The following is a 23,543-nucleotide window of genomic DNA, read 5'->3' as shown; positions in this document are numbered from 1 at the left end:
GGAACGCGGATCCAGATTTGACCAATGGCGACGAAGGGCGGAGCTGTTACACTGAAAAAACTTGCCTCAGCCAATAACAGCTTAGTGTACGGGAATCCCTAATTTGCATAACCGCTCTATAAAAGCGGCGCGCTCAGAGGCGCACGGCGTTCTCAGTCCGAGAAATTGTCGGCTCTGCTGTGCCGAGAGGATTCGCTGCCATGCCCGAGCCGGCCAAGTCCGCCCCCGCGCCCAAGAAGGGCTCCAAGAAAGCCGTCACCAAGACGCAGAAAAAAGGTGACAAGAAACGGCGCAAGAGCCGCAAGGAGAGCTACTCCATCTACGTGTACAAGGTGCTGAAGCAGGTGCACCCCGACACGGGCATCTCGTCCAAGGCCATGGGCATCATGAACTCCTTCGTCAACGACATCTTCGAGCGCATCGCGGGCGAGGCCTCGCGCCTGGCGCACTACAACAAGCGCTCCACCATCACCTCGCGGGAGATCCAGACGGCCGTGCGCCTGCTGCTGCCCGGCGAGCTGGCCAAGCACGCCGTGTCCGAGGGCACCAAGGCTGTCACCAAGTACACCAGCTCCAAGTAAATGCTTGGCTAAAATCTGCTTAACCCAAAGGCTCTTTTAAGAGCCACCCATCTTCTCAGTAAAAGAGCTGATCCTGTGGCGTGTTCATACCTGTCCCGTTTTTTTTTTTTTTTTTTTTTTTTCCGGTGGCGGGCTGAGGGGGGAATGTGCATTTACAGTGTTCAAGTATTTTAAAAAGAAGGCAGGATTTTCAGTATTTGCGTTAACTTAGGCTATGTCCTACATCTGATTCAACGGGCTCAAGGACGTTCATATTTCTTTTTAAAAGCCTTAGGAGTCCGTTTTGGTGTATGTACACTGTAGGGGAGGCAGGTTAGAAAAAATGAATATATGCTGTCGGTTGTCTGTCAATTAAAACAGCCGAAGCATGTTCCTGACGTCTGGTACGTGGTAATTTCTCGGCTGATCTACGTTAACGTAACATGGTGTGAACCGGGAGCATTGACAGAGGTGCTTTCAGAACACCCGGTGCTTTTGTGCCTTGTTCCTTTGATTTAGAAAACGTACTCTGAGGTGGATGCCCCCTCCGCTGCCCCGCAATGTGCATTGTCCAGCTGACAAGGGGAAGGAAAGCCGAACGCGTTCTCGCTCCGACCTGCGCGGTACCCGCGCAGGTAACCCCGAGCACAGGGTCCCCAGCGTGGCTCCTTCTCGGCTTTCATTTTTCCCTCTCTGTCTCCGCCGTGTCCCCGCGCCCCGCACTCTCCGCCGCCAAGCGCGGACAGGGCTGCTGCGCGCGGGCAGAGCAGGGGCCGCGCCGCTGCCGCGCTCGGACCGACCTGAGTGAGGACTGCCCGGAGCCTCCCGCGGGCGGGCCCGGCCGCCTCCCGCCCCTCCCGCCCGCCGCTGATTGGTGCCGCTCGCGGCTCGAGGCCCGAGCGCGCGCTGCCCCGGGGCGCGCTCCCCGCACGGGACGCGGCGCTTCCAGCGGGCCGGGGCAGCGGCCGGCAGAGCTCGGCCGGGCCGGGCAGGGCGGCTGCTGCCTGCGCCTTCGGACCGAAGGGCGGTACTGAGCTCGGGGGGAGAAACCGCGAGCCCGTGGGGAATGGAGGCGGCTGCGAGCTGCAGCTTTAGCCAGCGGTCTTGAGACTGTGAACGAAAGCGAGCGGAGCGGATTTAGTAAAAACAGGGCGAGCCCGCCCTGCCCCGCTCTCCGGCGCTGCCGCCGCCGCCGTCCCAGCTGTGCCCCGCAAGCCGCTGCTGGAAGGGGGCGGGGGGGCGGGACGGGGCCAGGGCGCGTTTCCCGCCCCGGAGGCGGGGCCTTTTCCCGGGCTCGCGAAAAGCGCCCAATGGCAGCCGGCCGCTGCCGCGCGAGCGGCCAATGGGCGCGGGCAGCGGGGTATAAATAGCGGCGGCTGCGAGCCGGGGTCTCAGTGAGTGTTGTAAGCGGAGAAGCGGGTGGTGATGGCGCGCACGAAGCAGACGGCGCGGAAGTCGACGGGCGGCAAGGCGCCCCGCAAGCAGCTGGCCACCAAGGCTGCCCGCAAGAGCGCGCCGGCCACGGGCGGCGTCAAGAAGCCGCACCGCTACCGGCCCGGCACGGTGGCGCTGCGCGAGATCCGGCGCTACCAGAAGTCCACGGAGCTGCTGATCCGCAAGCTGCCTTTCCAGCGCCTGGTGCGCGAGATCGCGCAGGACTTCAAGACCGACCTGCGCTTCCAGAGCTCGGCCGTCATGGCGCTGCAGGAGGCCAGCGAGGCCTACCTGGTGGGGCTCTTCGAGGACACCAACCTGTGCGCCATCCACGCCAAGCGCGTCACCATCATGCCCAAGGACATCCAGCTGGCCCGCCGCATCCGCGGAGAGCGCGCCTGAGCTCCCTGCCGTAACCCACGCAGAACCAAAGGCTCTTTTAAGAGCCACTACACAGACAATAAAAGAGCTGTGGCACTATTGCAGAACGTGAACGCTTTATTAAATTGAGTGAGGAAGACTGCTGAGGTATAGTTGTACGGGTTGTGTACCTCAATTACAATGGCTGTTTGAGAGGCACTAGGTACACACTAAACTAAGTTGTGCGATTTCCCTTATTTGACTGGAGGAAATACCAGATCAGTACATTAATGGTGGAATAGGAGTTCACATCCACGTGACTGATACTACAAGGGCGAAAACACTTCCTAACTCCCACCAACAGCAAGTGTTAGTTATACCGTAGCAACAGAGCTCAGTCGCTCACTCATAGAACACCATAACTTCTTGTGCACCACACCCCCTGAAACGATGCTTAAACGAGCGCAACAGCTCTTTTATTGCGTTTTTGTGGTGGCTCTTAAAAGAGCCTTTGGGTCTGCGTGGGTTACGGCAGGGAGCTCAGGCGCGCTCTCCGCGGATGCGGCGGGCCAGCTGGATGTCCTTGGGCATGATGGTGACGCGCTTGGCGTGGATGGCGCACAGGTTGGTGTCCTCGAAGAGCCCCACCAGGTAGGCCTCGCTGGCCTCCTGCAGCGCCATGACGGCCGAGCTCTGGAAGCGCAGGTCGGTCTTGAAGTCCTGCGCGATCTCGCGCACCAGGCGCTGGAAAGGCAGCTTGCGGATCAGCAGCTCCGTGGACTTCTGGTAGCGCCGGATCTCGCGCAGCGCCACCGTGCCGGGCCGGTAGCGGTGCGGCTTCTTGACGCCGCCCGTGGCCGGCGCGCTCTTGCGGGCAGCCTTGGTGGCCAGCTGCTTGCGGGGCGCCTTGCCGCCCGTCGACTTCCGCGCCGTCTGCTTCGTGCGCGCCATCACCACCCGCTTCTCCGCTTACAACACTCACTGAGACCCCGGCTCGCAGCCGCCGCTATTTATACCCCCGCTGCCCGCGCCCATTGGCCGCTCGCGCGGCAGCGGCCGGCTGCCATTGGGCGCTTTTCGCGAGCCCGGGAAAAGGCCCCGCCTCCGGGGCGGGAAACGCGCCCTGGCCCCGTCCCGCCCCCCCGCCCCCTTCCAGCAGCGGCTTGCGGGGCACAGCTGGGACGGCGGCGGCGGCGGCAGCGCCGGAGAGCGGGGTAGGGCGGGCTCGCCCCCCGACCCGCGGGCTCGCCCTGTTTTTACTAAATCCGCTCCGCTCGCTTTCGTTCACAGTCTCAAGACCGCTGGCTAAAGCTGCAGCTCGCAGCCGCCTCCATTCCCCACGGGCTCGCGGTTTCTTCCCGCTCAGTAGTGCCCTTCGGTTCGGGGCCGCGGCAGCAAGGCCGAAGGCGCAGGCAGCAGCCGCCTTGCCCGGCCCCGCCGGGCTCTGCCGGCCGCTGCCCCGACCCGCTGGAAGCGCAGCGCCCCATGCGGGTAGCGCGCCCCGGGGCAGCGCGCGCTCGGGCCTCGAGCCGCGAGCGGCACCAATCAGCGGCGGGCGGCCGGGCCCGCCCGCGGGAGGCTCCGGGCAGTCCTCACTCAGGTCGGCCCGAGCGCGGCAGCGGCGCGACCCCTTCTCTGCCCGCGCGCAGCAGCCCCGTCCGCGCTCGGCTGCGGAGAGTGCGGGGCGCAGGCACACGGCGGGGACAGAGAGGGGCAAATTAAAGCCGAGAAAGAGCCACGCTGGGGACCCTGTGCTCGGGGTTACCTGCGCGGGGACTGTGCAGTTCGGGAACGAGAACGCTTACTGATGGGAGGGAAGGAGGGAGGGAATTCATCTCGGAGCCTTTTGCTCAAAAACAAACGAACTGAAAAACAAGGGCACAGGGGCGTCTGCAACAGCCTGTGCTTTAAATGCTCCTCATTCACACCGTCATCCATTCGCGTAGCTCAAGAAGGAAGCACCTCGTACCAGCAGTCAGGAACAGATCTGTTTAGGCAGTTTTGGGGCCGCCGACTGCACTCGGTTGTCTAATTCGCCACCCCCAAACCGTACATGTACCAAAAGCGGGCTCCCAGGGTTTTTCAAGCGAATTATGAACGTTCCCTTCTCCGTTGAAGCGGATGTAGGGCACATCATTTTACCACAAACAATGCATGTCCCACTTTCCTTACAATTTACAATGCTTTCACAACATTACCTTAGTTTTGCCAAAAAAAAAAACCCAACAGGACAGCAAAGTACAGATCACCATAGCATCAGCTCTCTTATTGAAAAGATGATTCAAGAGGTCTGGCACTTGGATCTGTTGCATTTGGTAAGAGCCTCGGTGTTCTCGGAGGGAGATGCTGTTTCCGCTGCAGGCTGCACGCTCCCTTCCGGTGCGAGGCCGTTTCTGAGACGGGTTTGCCGAGCACTGTGACTTCTCGTGGGCTGTACAGAGATGTAGTTGCTGTCGCCCCAGATCCATGTAAGTGGGTATTCCTGTTTTCCTGGCTACCAAAATGCCGCGTTATTCGCGCGGCTCAGCGGGGCGGGGACGCCGCGGGCACAGTGAGGCGATGTGCGCGCCCTCCGCGGGCGCCGAGGAGCGCGGGGGTGCCGGGAAGAGCAAAGCGGAGTGTTCGCCCTTTGGAGCCCACAGCGATCCCTGTGCCACCTGCAGAGGAGGCATCCGTGCCCGCCGGGCGCTGAGTGGGGTGTTTGTCGGGTGTCGCGGAGCAATGTATAGGGAAGCAGCAGAGAGCCGTGTCCGCCCGTCGGGGATCAGAATGATTCCTCCGTCAGAGCGGACCGAAAGGATGCGCTAGCAGGCTCTAAACAATATTTGACAGCTGCTGCAGAATGATCTGTGTGTTTGCTGGGCTCAGGCGGTGCCTCGTAGGGAGCAGGGCGATGTGTGTGTCGGGGTGCGGAAGGCTCTGAGTGTCGGGGTGTGAGGCTAACGCGGATTGAGGGCGCTGAGCGATGTGGTTTTGGCAGAGGGTGGGGAGTGTGCGGGAAGGGCGGCGCAGGGCGACTCAGAGACACGGGGCTGCCGTGCGCTGCGTGCATCGTCGGGCGCAGTGAGTCGTCTGTAAAATATCTCAGAGCGATGTGCTTTCCTTCGGAACGAGGCTATATGTGCGTAAATCGGCGGCCAGCGGTGTGGGTGTGCGGGAGGAACGGGACGATGCCCGTGCCATAGGGAGGAGAGGGGGCGTGTTTCGGGAGGCGCAGAGCGATGGCAGCTCCGTACGCGGGACAGTCAATGTGTGCGCCCCCGGCGGGGAGCGTAAATCTAATCTGTGTGTATCCGGGGGTGCACGGTGATGCTGGCGCCTGGGAGCGTAAATCTAATCTGTTTTTCGGGGTGCGCTGTCTTTTTCAGGATCACAGAGCTAGACGCACACTGTGTGTATGTTTGCACATCGCGTGATGGTAAACATTTTATGGAACGTTTAGAAAGTGAAGGATGTGTAAGCTGAACAAAGCAGAGTACTGAAATAAAGCAATGGGCTGTGGAGAGAAGAGGTCATAATTTACCAGTTTAACTCCGTGTTTCTTCGGTCAAACTTGCACAAGCTGTGACAGCGCAGTGAGAGCTGAAAACCTTCCACTTTCCCGTGTTCCCGTTTGCCGAGCACGGCGCTGCCCTCCTGCCCGAAGCTCGCTCGGCGGTGGGACCTTCCCGGCCCAGCCAGGGGAGAGGAGCTGCTCGCGGAGGTGCTCACGGCCATCAGGAGCTCTTTGACAGCGCTGTGCCCAAAGCCGCGGCTCCTTCCGCTCCGCCCCGGCGCTCCCCGGGCTTCTCTCCGCGCCCGGCCATGCCACGGACGTGTAAATTAAACACACACTCCCTTGACGGATTTGTGTGTGCCTCAAGTGGCTATTGCTTTCTAGAAACATTGATTTTAATTATTTTCTGTTTCTTGAATCTCTGCAGGCAGCCCCTGAAGTGGCACACTTATTGACCCCAAATTAACACTCAAAGGGCTTCCGAGGTCTGTGCGGAAGCACAGGAGCTGTACACAATGCCACAGCTGTGCTCGCGTCCCGGAGCAGCTCCTTTCCCCAGCCGCTGCACCCTGGGTAGCCCGTGCTGTCCGGGCGGGAGCGCCGCGGGGCTGACAGCAAACCTGACCTTGCTTTTCCTCTTGGTACGAACTCTCTGTCTCATCTGGATGACGAGTGGAAAGTGATTGTACGTGGAACTTTTCTAAGTGTGGGAAATACTGAAATAGATGCCCTGTATGGAAGTATTGGACTCCCCCTCAGATTCTCCCCGTCTCTCCATTGTCACTGCCGAAATCCGTGGAGTACAATACATACGGGAAATAGCCACAAATACAGAAATCGTTTAGGGGAACCTGCCGCGGTCAGGCTCAGGGCCGAATGGCAGAGCAGGACCCAGGCTGTCAATCCGCTCGCTCACCACCTGCCTTCACCGGGTACATCTCCCCACGCTGCTCCGGCACACTCCATCTCCTCTCCGTGGGTGCCCCCGAGACCCGTACGGCCCCGGGAGGGAAGGAAGGGGAACCTCGGGCACGGGAGGGAGGGAAGGAACCACGCAGAGTTGTTCGTGTCCCTCCTCGAGGCACGGAGGGGTCAACGCAGGCACCCAGGCGCTGTTCCTTCAGCATTCCAAAGCCTCCTGCCAGCCCTCGCAAGGGGCGGAGTGCCGCCGAGGAACTCATTCCGTGCCACCCCTTCTGTCAGTGCCGCACCTGGGCACAGACTCGGCCGTGAAGCCGCACTTCGCTTTGTTAACACAGCAGTGATCGCTATTTGATCTTCTGTGTTATCCCTTAGCTTCCCAAGAACGGTTTCATACAGTTTCTTAAGGTGAAAATATCTTGGCACGGGATGTGGAGAAAATGCCTCTTCTCAGTGATGGTGTGAAGGGTTTTCTCTTCTCAAAACTATGGCAACCATCACCGACATAAACAAATATTTTACCAAACAGGTTTACACTTTGCTTGCATATGATCTCAAAAAGTCTCATGGTCCCAGGATTTTTGTTTTTGTTTTTGTTTTTGTTTTTATGAGATGAAAAGAACCTGAACTCTTGATGGATTTTTGCAGATGGTCATGTCTCTGCCACTCATTGCCTGTTACAATCTTCTCCCTATTAGGCACTGATGGATATGATATTTTGCATGGAGAATAAAGCTATGTGCCATCAAAAAAGATAGTGAGTAACAGCTGGGATCACTACCAGAAGGCACAGCTAAAAACAAAAGTAAAAAACCAAAAAACATCAGTAACAAAAAAAACCCTCAACATACAAATACCCACAAACAGCAAAAAAAAAAAAAAAAACGCATAAAAACAAAAAATCCCCCCCCCAAAAAAACCCATAAACAAACAAAACCTCACCACCACAACAATAAAAAAATCACACTCTAAAAACCAATTCAAAATTGACCCAGGCAGCATAAATCAGTTTTTCTTTGGGAGTTTCTTATCAAACTGTGTCTGTAATGAACAAAACCACATGAGCCCCCACAGCTAGTCTGATGTCTTTCTAGAAAAATTTCTACGAAGAGCTGTGAATGAGTAAGCTGAACTCGTTGCTCAGGGTGGATGTACCCACATGATATCAAGGAAATAGGAAACAAAGAGAAATATTTGCACATTTCAGACAGGGACTTTAACATTATTTTAACAGTATTTTGTTTTCATAAAATACTTTATTTCCCGCAGAAGCAGCCCACAGAGATATTTGACCAGTCTATTCCTCTCCCAGCTTTTCCTGTGCTTTCAGATTTATGGAACTACTGATTCCCTGAACACAGAATGACATTTGGAAGGAAAGTTGGTCCCCTTGCCAATTCCACATGATGGGAAATCTGAACCTGGGCCAGATGTGCAGAGCAAAATTGCTTTATTCATGACAGTAACAGTGTGCAGGCAGTTTCCATTGCAGTTCTGCTTGTACTTCTGCATCCAAGAGGACTCTGTTACCACAAGGAAAACATACTTCTTGTTGGTTGGACATTCTTTCTCCCTTTTCCTTTGCCAGACTTGAAGGTAATTTGTTTTTCAAGTTTTCTCAAACTTGAAACTCTGCACCACTCCTGCTGGTTTTAACCCCTTGACTTTGGGGCTGCATTCAGTCTCAGGTTTTACCTTCCACGTTGTGCCTGTGGGTCTCTGCCTCCCCTGGCTCCAGCTCACACCAACCCCACCCCAGCAGACTTGCTCAGTGACCCCCGATGGTGTGGCTGTGCCCAGTCACTGTCACAGTCCCTGCCTCACTCACCATGTGCATTAAAAATGAAAAAGAATCATAGTAATTCAACTGATTGATTGATTGATTGATTGATCTGAACTGATTCCTGAAATTTTTCTTTAACTGAGCTCAGATTTATCAAAAACTTTGTGGTGTAGAATGATCAAGCAACTATTTTTCTCTTGCTTTGAAAAAAAAATTAAACTTGAAAAAATCTGAGTATTTCTTGTAAGAAGGTAATAAAAAAACCCCAACCTAAATTTCCTGCCTAATGCCTTCCAAAACTCTATCCACAGATTTTTTTTTTTTTATTTTAAGAGATTGGTGTTCTATCTGGCCTTTAAATCCCTATGAATACAAAAAACTTTTGTCATGGGCAGGAGTCCTTTGCTGTAAACTGAACAGTATGTAATGATAAATTCTTCCCCATTGAGACATGAAGTTTTCTTACTCATGTGACAATGTATTATGGTTTAGAATATCATGATAAATCAGTTTTAAAATAAAAACCATCATGCATGGACAAAAGGTGTCTTTCAAATCACACAAAGTCTGCAGTTACATCAAGGGCAGGTTTGAGTTGCCATGAGTAACTCTGTAATTTTAGTTATGGGGGGTATTCTTGTACCAGAAGCACCCGAAAGTCAGAATGAATTTATCTGCACAACATATGAGAAGTAGCACAAGCACCAGGAAGAGCTTGAGAGAACACTGAAGTTACTGTGCAGACTTAGGCAGCCCCAGGTGAAAAACAAAGGTAATGTTGGGTTTTTCAGCCACAGGCTTTGTGCATGACCTGGTCACCCCGTTTGGGGTAAGCACAGGCTGCTCTCCTGCCTCCAGCTGCACCTGAGGGATGGATGTCCCCATGTTTCCTCCTGAGCAAACACTGAGAGTCAGTCACAGCCACAGCTCACTCAGGAAGATCCATTGCAGGACTGAAGGGCTGAAATGGATGGCTACAAACTGTTCAGAAGGGTCAGAAGGAAGGGTGGGGGCAGGTTGTCTTCTATGTGAAAACAAAAAAGTGGATTGTTTGCAAAGAACTGTGTTAGAAAACCAGGACTAACAGCTGAGAGCTTCTGGGTACAAAACTAGAGGCCAAGCCAAAAAAGGAAACCTCACTGTCAGTATTTATCACACAAACAAAGGAAGGAGGATGCTGATGAAGCTTCTTTCTCCAACTGCAGGTGCCATCATAACCACAGGCTACTGTTGGCGCACATCAGCCAACCTGACATCTGCTGGAAATGCGGCACACAAAGCCTGGATAACTATCCAGGAGACTCCTAGAGCATGTGGAAGATAAATTTTTATCAGGTGAAAGAAAGTCCAACCAGAGAAGAAGCATTACTTGACCTGCTCTTGCCAACAAACATTAGCTAACTGAAGAGGTCAGGAATAGCTGCAACCTGGGCTGCTGCCTGAACCCTGAACCCAGAACCCATCACAGATTTGAGGGATATGAGTCAGGCAAAGCACAGAGACAAGATATTCAATTTAGCAAACATTCAGTTGCTGAAGAAAATGGGATAGGGAAACCCCTTGAAAACTGCCCTCAGGGATCAAGGAGAAGGTTAATCAAGCCTGAAATTTATTTAAGGACGTTTGTCCCATGGAGCAGGTGCATTGATTCCCACAGGCAAGAAAGCAAGCTAGGAAGGTAGAAATATGGCTGAGTAAAAAGCTTCTGGTCAAAGTGAAGTGCAAGAATAAATGCACAGGCAGTGGGAGCAGGGACACACCCTGGGAAGGATATAGAGTGCTGACCAGATGTGTAGGGAAGGAATCAGAAAAGCTAAAGTACATCTGTAACTAAATGTGGCAAGGGACGTGAAGAATAACAAGGGCTTCTGTAGGTCCACTGGCCAGAAAAGGAGGACTAAATAAAATGGGCCCCTCAATAAAAAAGAAAGGAGATTTCGTGACTGCCAGCATAGAGAATACTGAGGCACCCCACAAAATTTTTGCCTCAGTTTTCACTGGTAGTGTCTCTTTCCCATCTCCTTATTCTGTCAATATCAAGGCATAGAGCAGGGGAACAAAGTCCCTCCTCTGATGAAAGAAAATATCAGGTTCAAGACAGTCTGAGGAATGTGAATAAGCAGAAATCCATGGCCCCTAAGGGGGTTCATCCCAGGCTCTTCAGGGAATTAGCAGATATAGTTGCAATTCAGATGCTGCGCAATATTTTCACCAATAACAGAGTGGGATGGAGTGCACCTCAGCCAGTTTTTGGGTGCCACCATGCTCAGTGGGGCCACTGATTCCCTGGAGGGAAGGGACACCCTGCACAGGGACCTTGGCAGGCTCAAGGAGTGACCCATGTGAACCTCGTGGAGCTCAGCAATGTCAAATGCACGGCCCTGCATCAGGCCAGGGCCACTCCAAACACCAGGACAGACTGCAGGGTGAACTCTGATTGCAAGCACCCTGCACAGAAAGACTCAGAGATGAGGGTGGATGAAAATTTGGATATGAGGTGGCAATGTGCATTCAGTGCTCAGAAAGCCAGTGGTACCCTGGGCTGCATGAAAAAGAAAGCACAGCTAGGAGGTCGAGGGAGGTGATTCTCCTCATTCACTCCACTCTAATGAGACCTCGCCTGGGACTCTGCATCTACCTCTGGGGTCCCCAGAACAAGAAGGACTTGGAGAAGGTCCACAGGAGGGTCATGGTAATGATCAGGGAGCTAAAACCCCTCTCCTGTGAAAAAAGGCTGGGAGACCAGTGGTTGTTAGGCCTGGAGAAGACAAGGCTCTGGGCAGACCTTTGTCAGAAAACAGGGCAACCCTGACAATGAGGAGAAATGATGTTCTGACTCCATTGATATCAGAAGGCTAATTCATTTCTTTATTATACTATATTATTCTATATTATATTATGCTATATTACATTACATCTAAACTGAATCTGCACAAGCACCTGACTGCCCTCTACTGCCCAGAATCTCGTGACTGACTGCTGACCAACACTCTGCACATGTGTTTGATCCTGACAGGCCAAGGAAACAAAACCCCATCACTCTGGGTAAACAATCTCCATATTGCATTCTACTTTGGTATAACACAGGTGCAGCAAATGAGATAAGAATTGTTTCAATTATTCTTTTCTCTGCTTCTCTCAGGCTCAGAGAATGTGAATCCCACAAATCTCAGTGCGGCCTTTTGACATATGAAGAGCATTTAAAAGAAAGACAGAGAAAGACTTTCCACCAGGGCCTGTAGTGGCAGGGCAAGGGGCAAGGTTTTAAAAGGGAAAGAAGTCAGATTTAAGTAGGTTCCCAGGACAAAATTTTTCATTATGAAGGTGATGGGACATGAGAAATGGTTGATGCCTTCATTGGAAGATTTCCAAGCCATGTAGGATAAGTCTTTGAGCAACCTGGTTTAGTGAGAGGTGTCTTTGCCCATGACGATGTTGGTCTAGATAATCTGGGAAGGACCCTTCAAACACAAATGATGCTGTGATTCTGTAGTGCACCAAATCACAAGGGCTCATAGGAAGGACCTTCCTGAAAGCACTTACCCATACAAGAGTAGGAGAAAAATGAATTCTTGAATTTTTGACTGAACTTTGGAAAAATTTCATAGAATCATAGCATTATAGAATAAGCTGAGTTGGATGGGATCCATCAGCACCATAAAGCCCAACTGCTGGCCCTGCACAGGACACCCCAAGAGTCACACAATGTGCTAAGAGTGTTGTCCAAACACTTCCTGAGCTCTGTCAGGCTGGTGCTGTGGCCACTTCCCTGGGGAGCTGTTCGAGTGCCCAATAACCCTCTGGGTGAAAAGCTTCTTCCTAATATCCAACCTCAACCTCTCCTGACTCAGCTCCAGGCCATTTCCTTGAGTCCTGTCATTGGTCACAGGAGTGAAGAAATCAGCACCTGCCTCTCCACTTCCCCTCATGAGGAAGCTGCAGACGGCAGTGAGGCCTCCCCTCAATCTCCCCCACAGGCTGAACAGGCCAAGTGACCTCAGCTGCTCCTCCTATGGTCCCCCTCCAGACCCCTCACCATCCCTGTGGCCCTCCTGCAGATGCTCTCTAATCACTTCATGTCTTTTTTATAGTGACACCCAGACTGCACACAGCACTGGAGGTGAGTCTGCCCCAGTGCAGAGCAGAGGGGACAATTCCCTCCCTTGCCCAGCTGGTGATACTGTCCCTGATGTCCCCCAGGACAGAGCTGGCCCTCCTGGCTGCCAGGGCACTACTGGCTCATGTTCAGCTTGCTATCAACCAGGACCCTCAGGTCCCTTTCCATGGCACTGCTTTCCAGTGCCTCGTTCCCCAGTCTGTACACACAACAGGATTTCCCTGTCTCAGGTGCAGGTTCCAGCACTTGCCCTTGTTAAACTTCATATTGTTCAGGATTGCCCTTCTCTAATTTGTGAAGGATTCTCTGCAGGGCCTCTCTGCACTGGAGGGAGTTGGCAGCTCCTCCCAGTTTAGTGTCATGGCAAACTTACCATTCCTTGAGCCCTAAGGGAGATGTTGAAGAGAACTGGGTGAGGATGGAGCCCTGCAGAACCCCAGCAGTGACAGCCTGATGTTCCCCAGGCCCTGTGACCCTTTCTGCCTGACATGTGAGAGCCAGCCTGGCCATACATCAGGCCCTGGCTCCCTGCAGAAGGGAGTGCCTGATTAAAATCACCTTTCCTTTCCTCAGAACGGAGAAGGCCTTGATGTGGGGCACAGATGGTGCTGTTTTTGGGGCCCTGCGCCCCAGAAGGGCTCACCTCATCACCTGGCGGACCCTCTACCTCCAGGGCCTCACACCTGCTGTAGAAGGTGCCAGTCCACTTGTTTTGTGTTCAGAAGGAGCAGGAAGCTTCTCCCTGGTCCACCACTTCCAAATATCTTTGTCCACTGTATTTAAAAAGTATTCTGTAACCAGAAGGATCAAGGAAATCCCTGCTCCTGATCTTCCAACCAACCAGCCCAGGGCCAACTGGTATTTAATATATGGTCTGTGAGCTTGACTGTTTATTTTAAGGGGAAAATAGAAGACAGATGTCATTTTGTTACTACTGAATACATCATAATATTTGAAGGAATTATTTTTTTAATTAACTTCACCCATTAATTAAAGGAATTAAACTTATTTCTCCTTCCCTCCTCCAACTGAAAACCTTTGCAAGATCTCTTTCCATTTCCTTCTTTGCATAGCCTAAAACTGTCTATTATTGTGAAAAACAAAATTTTAAAAGTCCACAGAGGAGGTCAAAATTTTGGAGGGCCAGGAAAAGTAACTTTCAGGAAAGCACATAGAATGTTCCAGGAATGTGCTGCTACATCAGGTGCTTGGAAGTAGGATAGAGGCCTAGCCTAAACCCAGGAAAATGCATTTGCAAAGGTAAAAACAATTTAAAGGTAAAGGAGCTAGTCACTTGGGTTATTAGAATGAGTTAAAATACAGAATTTGAAGGAAAGTTGTATGCTGCAGAATTATCACCTAGAAATTCCCCCCCCAGTGATGTGGATCCTTCCCAAGAGATAAATTTCTGTGCCAATGTATCTCACAAGCTAAAATTCACAGTGGGTTCAGCAGGTGAAACTACCATGAAATATAATCAGGACAAAACCAAAGGCACATAATCTTGTTTTTATCCTCTCTCACATTATGTTTTTCTGCTGCCTCTCTGAAATGCCACCACACCTTCTGACAGTCCTCCAGTGCACCCCAGCCAAGATAACCAAGCACCACTGACAAGTTCATAAAACTGACCCCACCATCATCAGAACTTTAGAAGACAGTCTATGATATTTTATTATCAAAAGATAAAGTGAAAGAAGTCAAATAACTGCATTTACAATGATTTGAATAAATCACCTGGGTTTCCAATGTTCCCACAGTGCACCACAAATGTTCAAACATGATTATCCAGCTGCTATCCAACTCATCTCAAGAAAAATCATTTTTTTATATATATTCAATTTATCCCATAGTCATACATTGGAAAAGGCCACACTATTGCTTCTCTCAGCAGCTGTCAGGAGAAAATTGTTTGCTTAAATCACTTGAATTACATCATTTTGTTACAGAAATGCCTGCAGCTTTACATATGTTTTTTCATACTGAAGACATGTATGTTGTATTTTAATTTTATTTGTTTTTCTTTTTGTAAAACTGGTGATTGTGGCTGACAAAATTCCTGAATTATAATGTATAAGTAAGCAGAAAAATAAACATCACCTTAAAATAAGAACTTACAAATGAATAGGTTTATTTACTGTGCATCATGAAAATGAGCATTTCTGATAAAAATGGGAATACAGATCATTAAAATAATAATGCAAAAGAGCAGAAAACCCAGGGGACAGAGAAGCTACTATATGAATGTATATATATGTATGTATAAGTATTCTGGGATTTTAAAGAGAGATTATTATTTAAGGGAGCTGTTTTTCAGGTTAATGCTTCTGGTGAAAATTGTCTTTTTTACTTTTTAACAAGTCCTACTAGAGCTAAATAGGGCACTGTGTCCAAAGGTTTAATTATTTTGAAGAGATGAAGTCGTGTTATGGAAAACAACTCATAACCCAGATACAGAGCCGAGTGACCGCCTTGCGTTACTTGCATCGATTCAAAGCTAATTTACGCTAAAATAAGGTCTCGAGATTACACCCTTTTTGTAGCACCTCAATGAAAAACCCTCTCAGAAAAAGTATCCGATGTCACTGAGGCAGTGGTGCCAGAAGCAAAGTTTTAATTCAAAAGGAGAAATAAAAATCTTACGCTCCAGCTCTGAGTGCAATCCCCAAACTCGGGGATTACTGAGCTGCCCAAAACTCACCTCAAGTCCCGCCTGAAAGAAAGGCCGCAAGACAAAAATGCTCTCGCTTCTCAGCAAGAACGCCAAGAAAGGGGGTGCCGCGCTCCGTTATTTTTTAGGAAAAAGCAATTCTTTGGGAGGCGAGAAACACAGCGCGGGCGGCGGGAGAGACTGGAGCGAGGCGGGGGCGGGGCCGGATCGCGAGTCCACCAATCAGCGCCCACCGCGCTGCTATAAAAGGAGGCGCCGCCGGAGCCGCGGTGATCGCTGCGCCGCCATGGCCGAGAGCGCCCCAGCCCCCGCCGCAGAGAGCGCGCCCGCCGCCCCGGCCAAGGCCCCCGCCGCCAAGGCCGCCGCTAAGAAGCCGAAGAAGGCGGCGAGCGGCTCCAAGGCCCGCAAGCCCGCGGGGCCCAGCGTCACCGAGCTGATCACCAAGGCCGTGTCCGCCTCCAAGGAGCGCAAGGGGCTCTCGCTCGCCGCGCTCAAGAAGGCGCTGGCCGCCGGCGGCTACGATGTGGAGAAGAACAACAGCCGCATCAAGCTGGGGCTCAAGAGCCTCGTCAGCAAGGGCACCCTGGTGCAGACCAAGGGCACCGGCGCCTCCGGCTCCTTCCGCCTCAGCAAGAAACCCGGGGAAGTGAAGGAAAAAGCCCCGAAAAAGAAAGCTTCGGCAGCTAAGCCCAAGAAGCCGGCGGCGAAGAAGCCCGCCAGCGCCGCTAAGAAGCCCAAGAAAGTGGTGACAGCAAAGAGCCCCAAGAAAGCCAAGAAACCTGCAGCCAAGAAAACAGCGAAGAGCCCCAAGAAGGCGACAAAGGCCGCTAAGCCCAAAAAAGCGGCGGCAGCAGCCAAGAGCCCGGCTAAGGCGAAAGCGGTGAAGCCCAAAGCAGCCAAGCCAAAAGCTGCAAAGGCAAAAGTGGCCAAGGCAAAGAAGGCAGCACCGAAGAAAAAGTAAGCCCTTCACTGAAGAAGTCTTGCTCCACATTTAAACCCAACGGCTCTTTTAAGAGCCCCCCACATTTTCTTAAAAAGAGCTGAAATTATAAAATTGAATTCGCAGTTTATTATCTTGACAGCTTTGGAGAAAAAAAACTTACATAACAGGTCGTGTAATTTTTTATAATATTGAGATAGAGTTGACGAACCTGGCAGCCTAAGAAAACGCATGTGATACTTCCGGGATTTTGCTGGCATTTAGACAGCAATTTCAATGCCAAGTGGGGCTAGTTTCTGTTTAAACCCATATCCAACTGAGGGATGATAAATGAAGGGACATTAAGCACATCGATTACACTCGGTCAATTTTTCAATGCTTAAAAGCAATTTAGCTCTTTTATGAGAAAGTTGGTGGCTCTTAAAAGAGCCTTTGGGTTTCTCTTGGTTAAACTTGGCAACCTTTGATCAGTGCTCACTTCGCTTTCACCTTGTGGCTGTCGGTCTTCTTGGGCAGCAGCACGGCCTGGATGTTGGGCAGCACGCCGCCCTGCGCGATCGTCACCTTGCCCAGCAGCTTGTTGAGCTCCTCGTCGTTGCGGATGGCGAGCTGCAGGTGGCGGGGGATGATGCGCGTCTTCTTGTTGTCGCGGGCCGCGTTGCCCGCCAGCTCCAGGATCTCGGCCGTCAGGTACTCCAGCACGGCCGCCAGGTACACCGGCGCGCCCGCGCCCACGCGCTCCGCGTAGTTGCCCTTGCGCAGCAGCCGGTGCACGCGGCCCACGGGGAACTGCAGCCCGGCCCGCGACGAGCGCGACTTGGCCTTGGCTCGCGCCTTGCCGCCCTGCTTCCCGCGACCCGACATCTTCCCTGCAGCAACTCCGCAGCAGCGACTGAGCGACAACCGGCAGAAAAACAGGAACTCCGAGCCCGCCTCACCGCCTGCCTTATATACAACCCGGGCGGATCGGCAGTGCCTCCTGCGATTGGCTGCGAGAGAGGAGTTGGTTCCGCAGCCAATGGAAGAGCGAATCCAAATCTGGCCAATGGCGGATCTCGGCGCCGGGCTCTGAGCTGACAGACAGCCAATGCCGAAGCGGCGGTGTCGGCGGAGCTGCTATAAATGCGGCTGCCGAGGCGGTGCCGTTGCTGCTGAGCGCTGTCGCTGAGTGTGTTGCTGTTGTGAGGAGCTGCGGCTGCTGCTGCCGAAATGCCCGAGCCGGCCAAGTCCGCCCCCGCGCCCAAGAAGGGCTCCAAGAAGGCGGTGACCAAGACGCAGAAGAAGGGCGACAAGAAGCGCAAGAAGAGCCGCAAGGAGAGCTACTCCATCTACGTGTACAAGGTGCTGAAGCAGGTGCACCCCGACACGGGCATCTCGTCCAAGGCCATGGGCATCATGAACTCCTTCGTCAACGACATCTTCGAGCGCATCGCGGGCGAGGCCTCGCGCCTGGCGCACTACAACAAGCGCTCCACCATCACCTCGCGGGAGATCCAGACGGCCGTGCGCCTGCTGCTGCCCGGCGAGCTGGCCAAGCACGCCGTGTCCGAGGGCACCAAGGCTGTCACCAAGTACACCAGCTCCAAGTAAATGCTTGGCTAAAATCTGTTTAACCCAAAGGCTCTTTTAAGAGCCACCCACTTTTTCAACAAAAGAGCTGAACATTCAAGTAAGGAACCTTTAAATCTCACTTAGTGTGGTATCTGTTTTTGAAAGGTTGGGTTGTTTTTTTTTTTTTTTTTTTTTTTATTATTTCTTGGTTTGGTTTTTTGAAGGGTATTGGGGTTTGCATACTACTTGAGGGTTGTTTTCATAAGGTAGTTCTCTCGGGTTTACTGTTAACTTCCCAAAGCTACCATATGTCTGTAAACGCAGTTTTAAATCTTTAAATCGCTCGTGGGTTTTTTTTCTCTTTTTTTTTCTATTGTGTTTTGTTTTGGGTCCGGGTTTCTTTTTTGCTGCCTTTTCTTTTTTAGGTGATCTCATTAACCTATGTTTTTCACCATTTTCAATATCACCTTACTGTTGCAAGTTTCCCTTTTATGTCTGTTGTAAGCTGGAGGATAGGAATATTATTGTTTTTTTTTTTTCCTAGCTGGGAGGAAATCTAAATTATCCATGGTTACTCATCCATGCACAGCATTGCTGTTGTCGGATCGGCCACACGGTGGTGCTCAGCCTCTGCAGTTTTTGGGGGGTGCGGTTATTTTTGTCACAAATGTGAGAGATGAGAACAGCGCGCTGTATTACAACGGAGTTTATGCGGCGGTAAGCTCTTGTAAATAGCCCGATATTGATCAATATAACTCAGAAGCACTTTCTAAACTCCTTTATCTTCACCAGTTGTGCTTATAATCTTCCTGTTCATGTCTTTTTTTTACAGTAACTTGCTCATCTTCTCCCCACTACTGCTTTGGGTTCTCCTTTCAAGGAAGGAAACACGGGAAGATTGTTTTGGTTTTTTTAACTTATCTGTCCTTGTCTGCAATAATCTGTCATTAATTGTTATAAAAGTACGAAATACTAAGAAACTCGACACTCTGGGCTGACTTTGTCACCTCCCAGGTCTCATCCCACAGCCGCTAATGAGGCTCAAAGCACAGGCCATTCTCAGGCCCTCCCTCCAATTTCTGGACAATTACATGCCACCTTGGATGCAGATCAAAGCCATTATCACTTCCTAACTGGATCTCAATAATCCTAAATTTCAACCCTGTATTGTGAACTTCTGAACATAATTCATAGAGGGACCACGGAATGACAAAAGTGACCGTTCTAGTACTGACTTCCCTATTCTTTGGTAGGGTAGGTAATGAGAGAGACATCAGGTCTCAAAAATCTGTTACCGATTACCTAATAAATGTTAATTTCAGTTTGAAGGGTTATGGGGACTTCTCAGTTTTGATTTCAGATATCCAGGGGGAAGAGGCATTCTCCAAACTCTTCTTTATCAGCTTGAAATGGGGTTTTGCAATCTCTCCAAGGGCTTTAGTGCAAACTCTGAAACACAAATTGCTTATTCTGAGTGCCTGTGTATGCCTAATACCTGAAATGATTAATAAACCATTGAATATTCCACTCTAGGCTTTTCCAAGCATTCCTGGGTCACCAGCAAAGCACAAAGAAGTGCTCCTGTTGTCGCAGTTGAAGATGGCCACCAGAAGAGTTTGTCAGTGGCCATTCTGTAGATAATCAGCCTTGTGAAAGCCCCAGTTCAGAGCACAGCTGCCCTGGCACAGCCCTGCTGCCCGATTGAAGCAGCAGCTCGGGGATGCCTTTGGCTGCCCAGCTCTGAGTGTTCGTTTTCCTTTTCCTGTGTTTGTGTGCTCCACGTTGCACACTGCATCAGGAGCCACCACAGTAATTCTGAGGATCTTTTCATAGATGGTTTCAGTGTGTGAAATTGTTTCTAAGCCTAGGAAATTCTTCACTAAACAGAAACCAAAATGTTGCTGATTGCTTCTTTCAATTTCAGTAGGAATGACAAGGCAATATTGGGGGCTATGATGTGAACAAAGCAATTGTCATCAGGTCTGATTGTAGCATAACTAATTATTCTAACAGTGCTGAGAACAAAGTCTCCAAACTGACCAAGAGCTACTACCATGGACAATATTTTTGTTTCGTGTCACCAAAGGTTAAGATAGTAGGATTTAAGCTCAGCAAAAATAACAAATCTTAAGAATTTCATGCCACAAGAGGATGAACCCTCAAAAGCACTAATGCGAATAGTGTGAGTATAAAATTACATGACAGCTTGTTCTTCCATAATTCCCTTTCTTTCCTGTCCTTTCCCATTTCCTTCAGAGCAGTTCCCTTTGTGCTCCAAAGGCCCGACCCCGGTGGGATCCCCCAGCAGGGTGAGGGGCTCTGCTTAAATGCAGCACCCTGCTGGAGCTGGGGCTGCTGCTGCTGCCACCAAACCATGGGGGAACAAAGCAGAAACCCCTCCAACAATTCTCCTGCCCTGGGCTCCTTTTGCAGATGAGTTTCCAGCTCAGCGAGTGCCAAGTTCCTTTATGCAGTGTGCAGAGCAGACAGAGCTGGGTGTCCCCGCACAGGAGCCCCTGCAGCAGATTGCAGCCCAGACTGTGTCTGTGCCACCATCCCACCCCAAATACAATAATCCAACTCTTGGTGCTGGGCCCTGCATGTCTCATTGATTGTTTTGGTCACTGGGCCGGACTCCTTCTGAAGTTATCTCATTCCTGGAATTGGTTCCTTGCTCCATCTTCATTCTGCTCCTGGCTCGCCAATTTCAGCTTGCTCAGTGTTTGTGACACCATTTTTATAAAAAGTTTACACTCATCATCTCATGTGCCCTGCGGCTCCAACTTGCTCATCTCCCAGCGCAAAGCAAAGTCATCAATCCCTGCAATTCTCAATGCTGAGAAGTGTTTGAATGTGTAATCTATAAACAGGCCCTTAATGTTGCCTTTTAATCTACCCTCCATGATAACCTTCAAAATACCTCCTGATTCACAGTATCTGAAATTTGGGGAATATTTACACTTTGTAACACAAACATTTTTGTGAAAATATTTTTTTATATCAGCAATTTTTAATATCTCAGATGATTAGAGTGAAATTACAGCTCAGTAAGTAACCAGCAAGAAAAAGAACACTGATGGACAGTACAACCAGTTACAATAAAATTCCTCTATTTTATTTTTATTAAAATATTAATATTATTTCACTCCTGGAAGAACATATATCTTCTCCAGATGACCATTCCTGCAGTAAAATTTCTATTTATTAATCATCATATTTAAAAAAGAAAACACCCTCTCTACTAATTTCTGCAAAAGTGAAATACAGCAGCTGGGCAAACAAATACCTGTATTCTCTAGTGAACTGACTGAACAGTGAATCAGAAATGAAAAATAGATGCCATACACCTGGACCAAAACCTAAACAAATCACAGACAGTCTGCAGAAATTTTTTGCTACTTCCTTGTGTTTTGGGGGTTTTTGAAGGGTTGTGGTGAAGTGGGGTTTTTTTTTGTTTGTTTGGGTTTTTAAATATTTGTTTCATTTTTAGCAATGAAGTAAACCAATATCTGCTCTCAAACCTGAATTTCTTTTTTTTCTTTAATGGCCACAGAACGTAATTACCTGACATCCAAGACAAATCATCGCAATGTTACTTTCCCAGAGGCTTCTATTTCCATTCTAAATAGAAAATATTACATTTTAAAATAATTACAGTTGTGGGAGAAAGTATTCACTGCAGGTAGGGAAAAATATTTGGTGTTACACACACCTTGATGTAATGTTTACAGTGATGAGAACTGGTCGAGGTTAGATGGTAAATGGAAAAAATTGAGACTTCAGGTAGCAAATACCTGGTCTAAGGGCTGTGCCATTCAGAGAGCAGCACAGCCAAGACAAGACACAAATCTCACAGGAGGAGAGGCTGCAAGTGGGTGGGAATGCCCTGGGAACTTCTCCTTTGCCAGCCCCCAGCCCTGCGAGGGAGGATGGAGCACTCAGTGAGCAGAGGCAGCTCCTTCCCCTGGGCTGGGCTCACAGAACCAGGGGCTGTGGAGGTGGAAAGGCTGTTTCCTGTTAGATTTCTTTTGGTCTACACAAAACCAAATTATTGGAGTGCAGCCTTATCAAAATTATTATTTCAAAAGCATTCCTTGTCAGAAATGATAGAAGATATTTATTTAAAAAGTCATCCTTTATTTTTACCACTGAAAATCTCAGGAAGCAATTATGAGCATAATTCATTTTACAACTGGGAAACAAGTAGATTGAAAAGAGCTATAGAACAGATGTGAATTTTAATCCCATATAAAATTCACAACCTTTTTGTACTTGCACTCCTGCTTATATTGCACGCAGATATTTTTACTTGCAAAGGTTGTAAGGAAATGGAAAAAAGAATTCCTGAAAAAAGAACAGTGCACAGAGTGTTACATCTGAAATCTTAACTTGTAATAGAAGAAAGGATATTGACCTCCTTTTGTGCAGTATCAGAGCTGGGAAGAAATGCACACATCTCTGGTGTGCATCCCCATTTCCTTTTGTAGCAAAGAGCAGGCCCCTCAACAATAAACATTCTCAGCACTCCACATTATCAAGTTTTACAGGTTTTTTCCCCCTTGTGCTCTTGGGACACTGCCAGGTGTGTGAGTTCAGTAATTCCACTCAGAAAAGAAGACACAAATCACCCTGGGAATGGCACAGGCCCAATCTTTCACCACACCAAACCACCTTTACCCAGAGCTGCCTCCCCTGTGCTCTGAGCATCAGCAGCTGCACTGACGGCAAATCAGGCACTCCTGCTAGCCCGGGCTCAGCTCAGCTGCCCCAGAAAGCCAAATTTACCTGAGTCTGTTCTGCTCTCTGCATGGGGGGGGCTTTGAAATCGCTGCTCCCAGCCCCGTGGGAGAAGGGAAATGGTCACATTCCACAGGCAGCTGGGGCTCCTGGAGCTTCAGCCTGGACTGACACTTATAGGTCATGCAGAACCTCACAGGATGGGCAGCACAGGTGTTGTACTTCAGAGTTACCACTGCAGCTCACATTTCTGTGCAGGAAAGTGCTAGGAAAATTAATTCACAAACACCAGAGGTTTATATCCAAAAAGTAGACAGAGGATTCCTTTTACTTTATTCAAATAAAGGGAGAGGCCACGGGGCATTCTGCTGGTATCTCTCAAATTTTTAGAGGATGAAGCCTCCTTTTTATTCTAATTACCCAATTGCAATTCCCTTCTCTCTTTCCCAGATCCTGAGGAACTTGAGAGGTACAGACTTGAATATGCCTGATACCAAAGATTTTCCTTTAATGTATAACCCTCCCTTTTAATCTTTAATTGATATGGAATTTAAGTTTTTTTCTTCCCCATTGTTTCTTTTGGCTTTCAATGTCTAATTTCATTATTCAGCAAACCCAAAATCTATTTGTAAGAGCAAATATCTTTTGCCATCCATCAATCAGTGCAATCCTTCCTATTTTTTCTTTATCTCCCAGTGCTGCTTTTATCTACCAGCAGACCAACAGCTTGTTTGTAAAGAAAAAGCTGCTATTCCTCTCAGAATGACATGGTACAAAGCACAGGAGGAAATACCAGGAAACTGCAAAAGAACTGGAACTAATTTACAGCATTTCCCTGAAACTGAATCATGTCTGGTTTTCCTCTTCACCCTACAGGTTTGTTTCTTGACAATGGGAAAGCAAAAAGTCCTTTATCTGGTGGCTGGGGCAAAAGTGAAGAGGAAATTCCTTGTTTCTGGATGTAAAACTCCAG

General features: G+C 49.8%; 6 protein-coding genes across 6 annotated transcripts; 4 read left to right on the top strand and 2 right to left on the bottom strand.

Annotated features, from left to right (window-relative positions):
• Positions 1 to 168: 168 nt before the first annotated feature.
• On the top strand, positions 169 to 653 carry LOC135442428 (histone H2B 5). The gene has a single exon (XM_064702214.1). The coding sequence runs from the start codon at positions 201 to 203 to the stop codon at positions 579 to 581; it is 381 nt and encodes a 126-aa protein (XP_064558284.1). The 5' UTR covers positions 169 to 200; the 3' UTR covers positions 582 to 653.
• Positions 654 to 1,976: 1,323 nt separating this feature from the next.
• LOC135442437 (histone H3) lies at positions 1,977 to 2,438 on the top strand. The gene has a single exon (XM_064702225.1). It carries the CDS (start codon positions 1,986 to 1,988, stop codon positions 2,394 to 2,396), a length of 411 nt encoding a protein of 136 aa, XP_064558295.1. The 5' UTR covers positions 1,977 to 1,985; the 3' UTR covers positions 2,397 to 2,438.
• A 375-nt stretch (positions 2,439 to 2,813) lies between these two features.
• Positions 2,814 to 3,312, bottom strand: LOC135442408 (histone H3). Its single transcript, XM_064702189.1, has one exon. The coding sequence runs from the start codon at positions 3,303 to 3,305 to the stop codon at positions 2,895 to 2,897; it is 411 nt and encodes a 136-aa protein (XP_064558259.1). The 5' UTR covers positions 3,306 to 3,312; the 3' UTR covers positions 2,814 to 2,894.
• Positions 3,313 to 15,628: 12,316 nt separating this feature from the next.
• LOC135442400 (histone H1.11L-like) lies at positions 15,629 to 16,534 on the top strand. The gene has a single exon (XM_064702180.1). The coding sequence runs from the start codon at positions 15,629 to 15,631 to the stop codon at positions 16,301 to 16,303; it is 675 nt and encodes a 224-aa protein (XP_064558250.1). The 3' UTR covers positions 16,304 to 16,534.
• Positions 16,535 to 16,620: 86 nt separating this feature from the next.
• On the bottom strand, positions 16,621 to 17,199 carry LOC135442415 (histone H2A-IV-like). Its single transcript, XM_064702203.1, has one exon. It carries the CDS (start codon positions 17,144 to 17,146, stop codon positions 16,757 to 16,759), a length of 390 nt encoding a protein of 129 aa, XP_064558273.1. The 5' UTR covers positions 17,147 to 17,199; the 3' UTR covers positions 16,621 to 16,756.
• On the top strand, positions 17,181 to 17,951 carry LOC135442422 (histone H2B 1/2/3/4/6). The gene has a single exon (XM_064702209.1). The coding sequence runs from the start codon at positions 17,492 to 17,494 to the stop codon at positions 17,870 to 17,872; it is 381 nt and encodes a 126-aa protein (XP_064558279.1). The 5' UTR covers positions 17,181 to 17,491; the 3' UTR covers positions 17,873 to 17,951.
• Positions 17,952 to 23,543: the final 5,592 nt, after the last annotated feature.

The sequence above is a fragment of the Zonotrichia leucophrys genome, chromosome 1A (assembly GCF_028769735.1).
Source record: "Zonotrichia leucophrys gambelii isolate GWCS_2022_RI chromosome 1A, RI_Zleu_2.0, whole genome shotgun sequence".
Taxonomy (NCBI): domain Eukaryota; kingdom Metazoa; phylum Chordata; class Aves; order Passeriformes; family Passerellidae; genus Zonotrichia; species Zonotrichia leucophrys.
Note: the sequence above shows the minus strand (reverse complement) of the source record. Positions and strands in the feature narration are given on the sequence as shown.

Coding starts and splice junctions, on each gene's coding strand:
- LOC135442428 (XM_064702214.1), top strand. CDS start 201: ATGCCCGAGCCGGCCAAGTCCGCCCCCGCGCCCAAGAAGGGCTCCAAG.
- LOC135442437 (XM_064702225.1), top strand. CDS start 1,986: ATGGCGCGCACGAAGCAGACGGCGCGGAAGTCGACGGGCGGCAAGGCG.
- LOC135442408 (XM_064702189.1), bottom strand. CDS start 3,305: ATGGCGCGCACGAAGCAGACGGCGCGGAAGTCGACGGGCGGCAAGGCG.
- LOC135442400 (XM_064702180.1), top strand. CDS start 15,629: ATGGCCGAGAGCGCCCCAGCCCCCGCCGCAGAGAGCGCGCCCGCCGCC.
- LOC135442415 (XM_064702203.1), bottom strand. CDS start 17,146: ATGTCGGGTCGCGGGAAGCAGGGCGGCAAGGCGCGAGCCAAGGCCAAG.
- LOC135442422 (XM_064702209.1), top strand. CDS start 17,492: ATGCCCGAGCCGGCCAAGTCCGCCCCCGCGCCCAAGAAGGGCTCCAAG.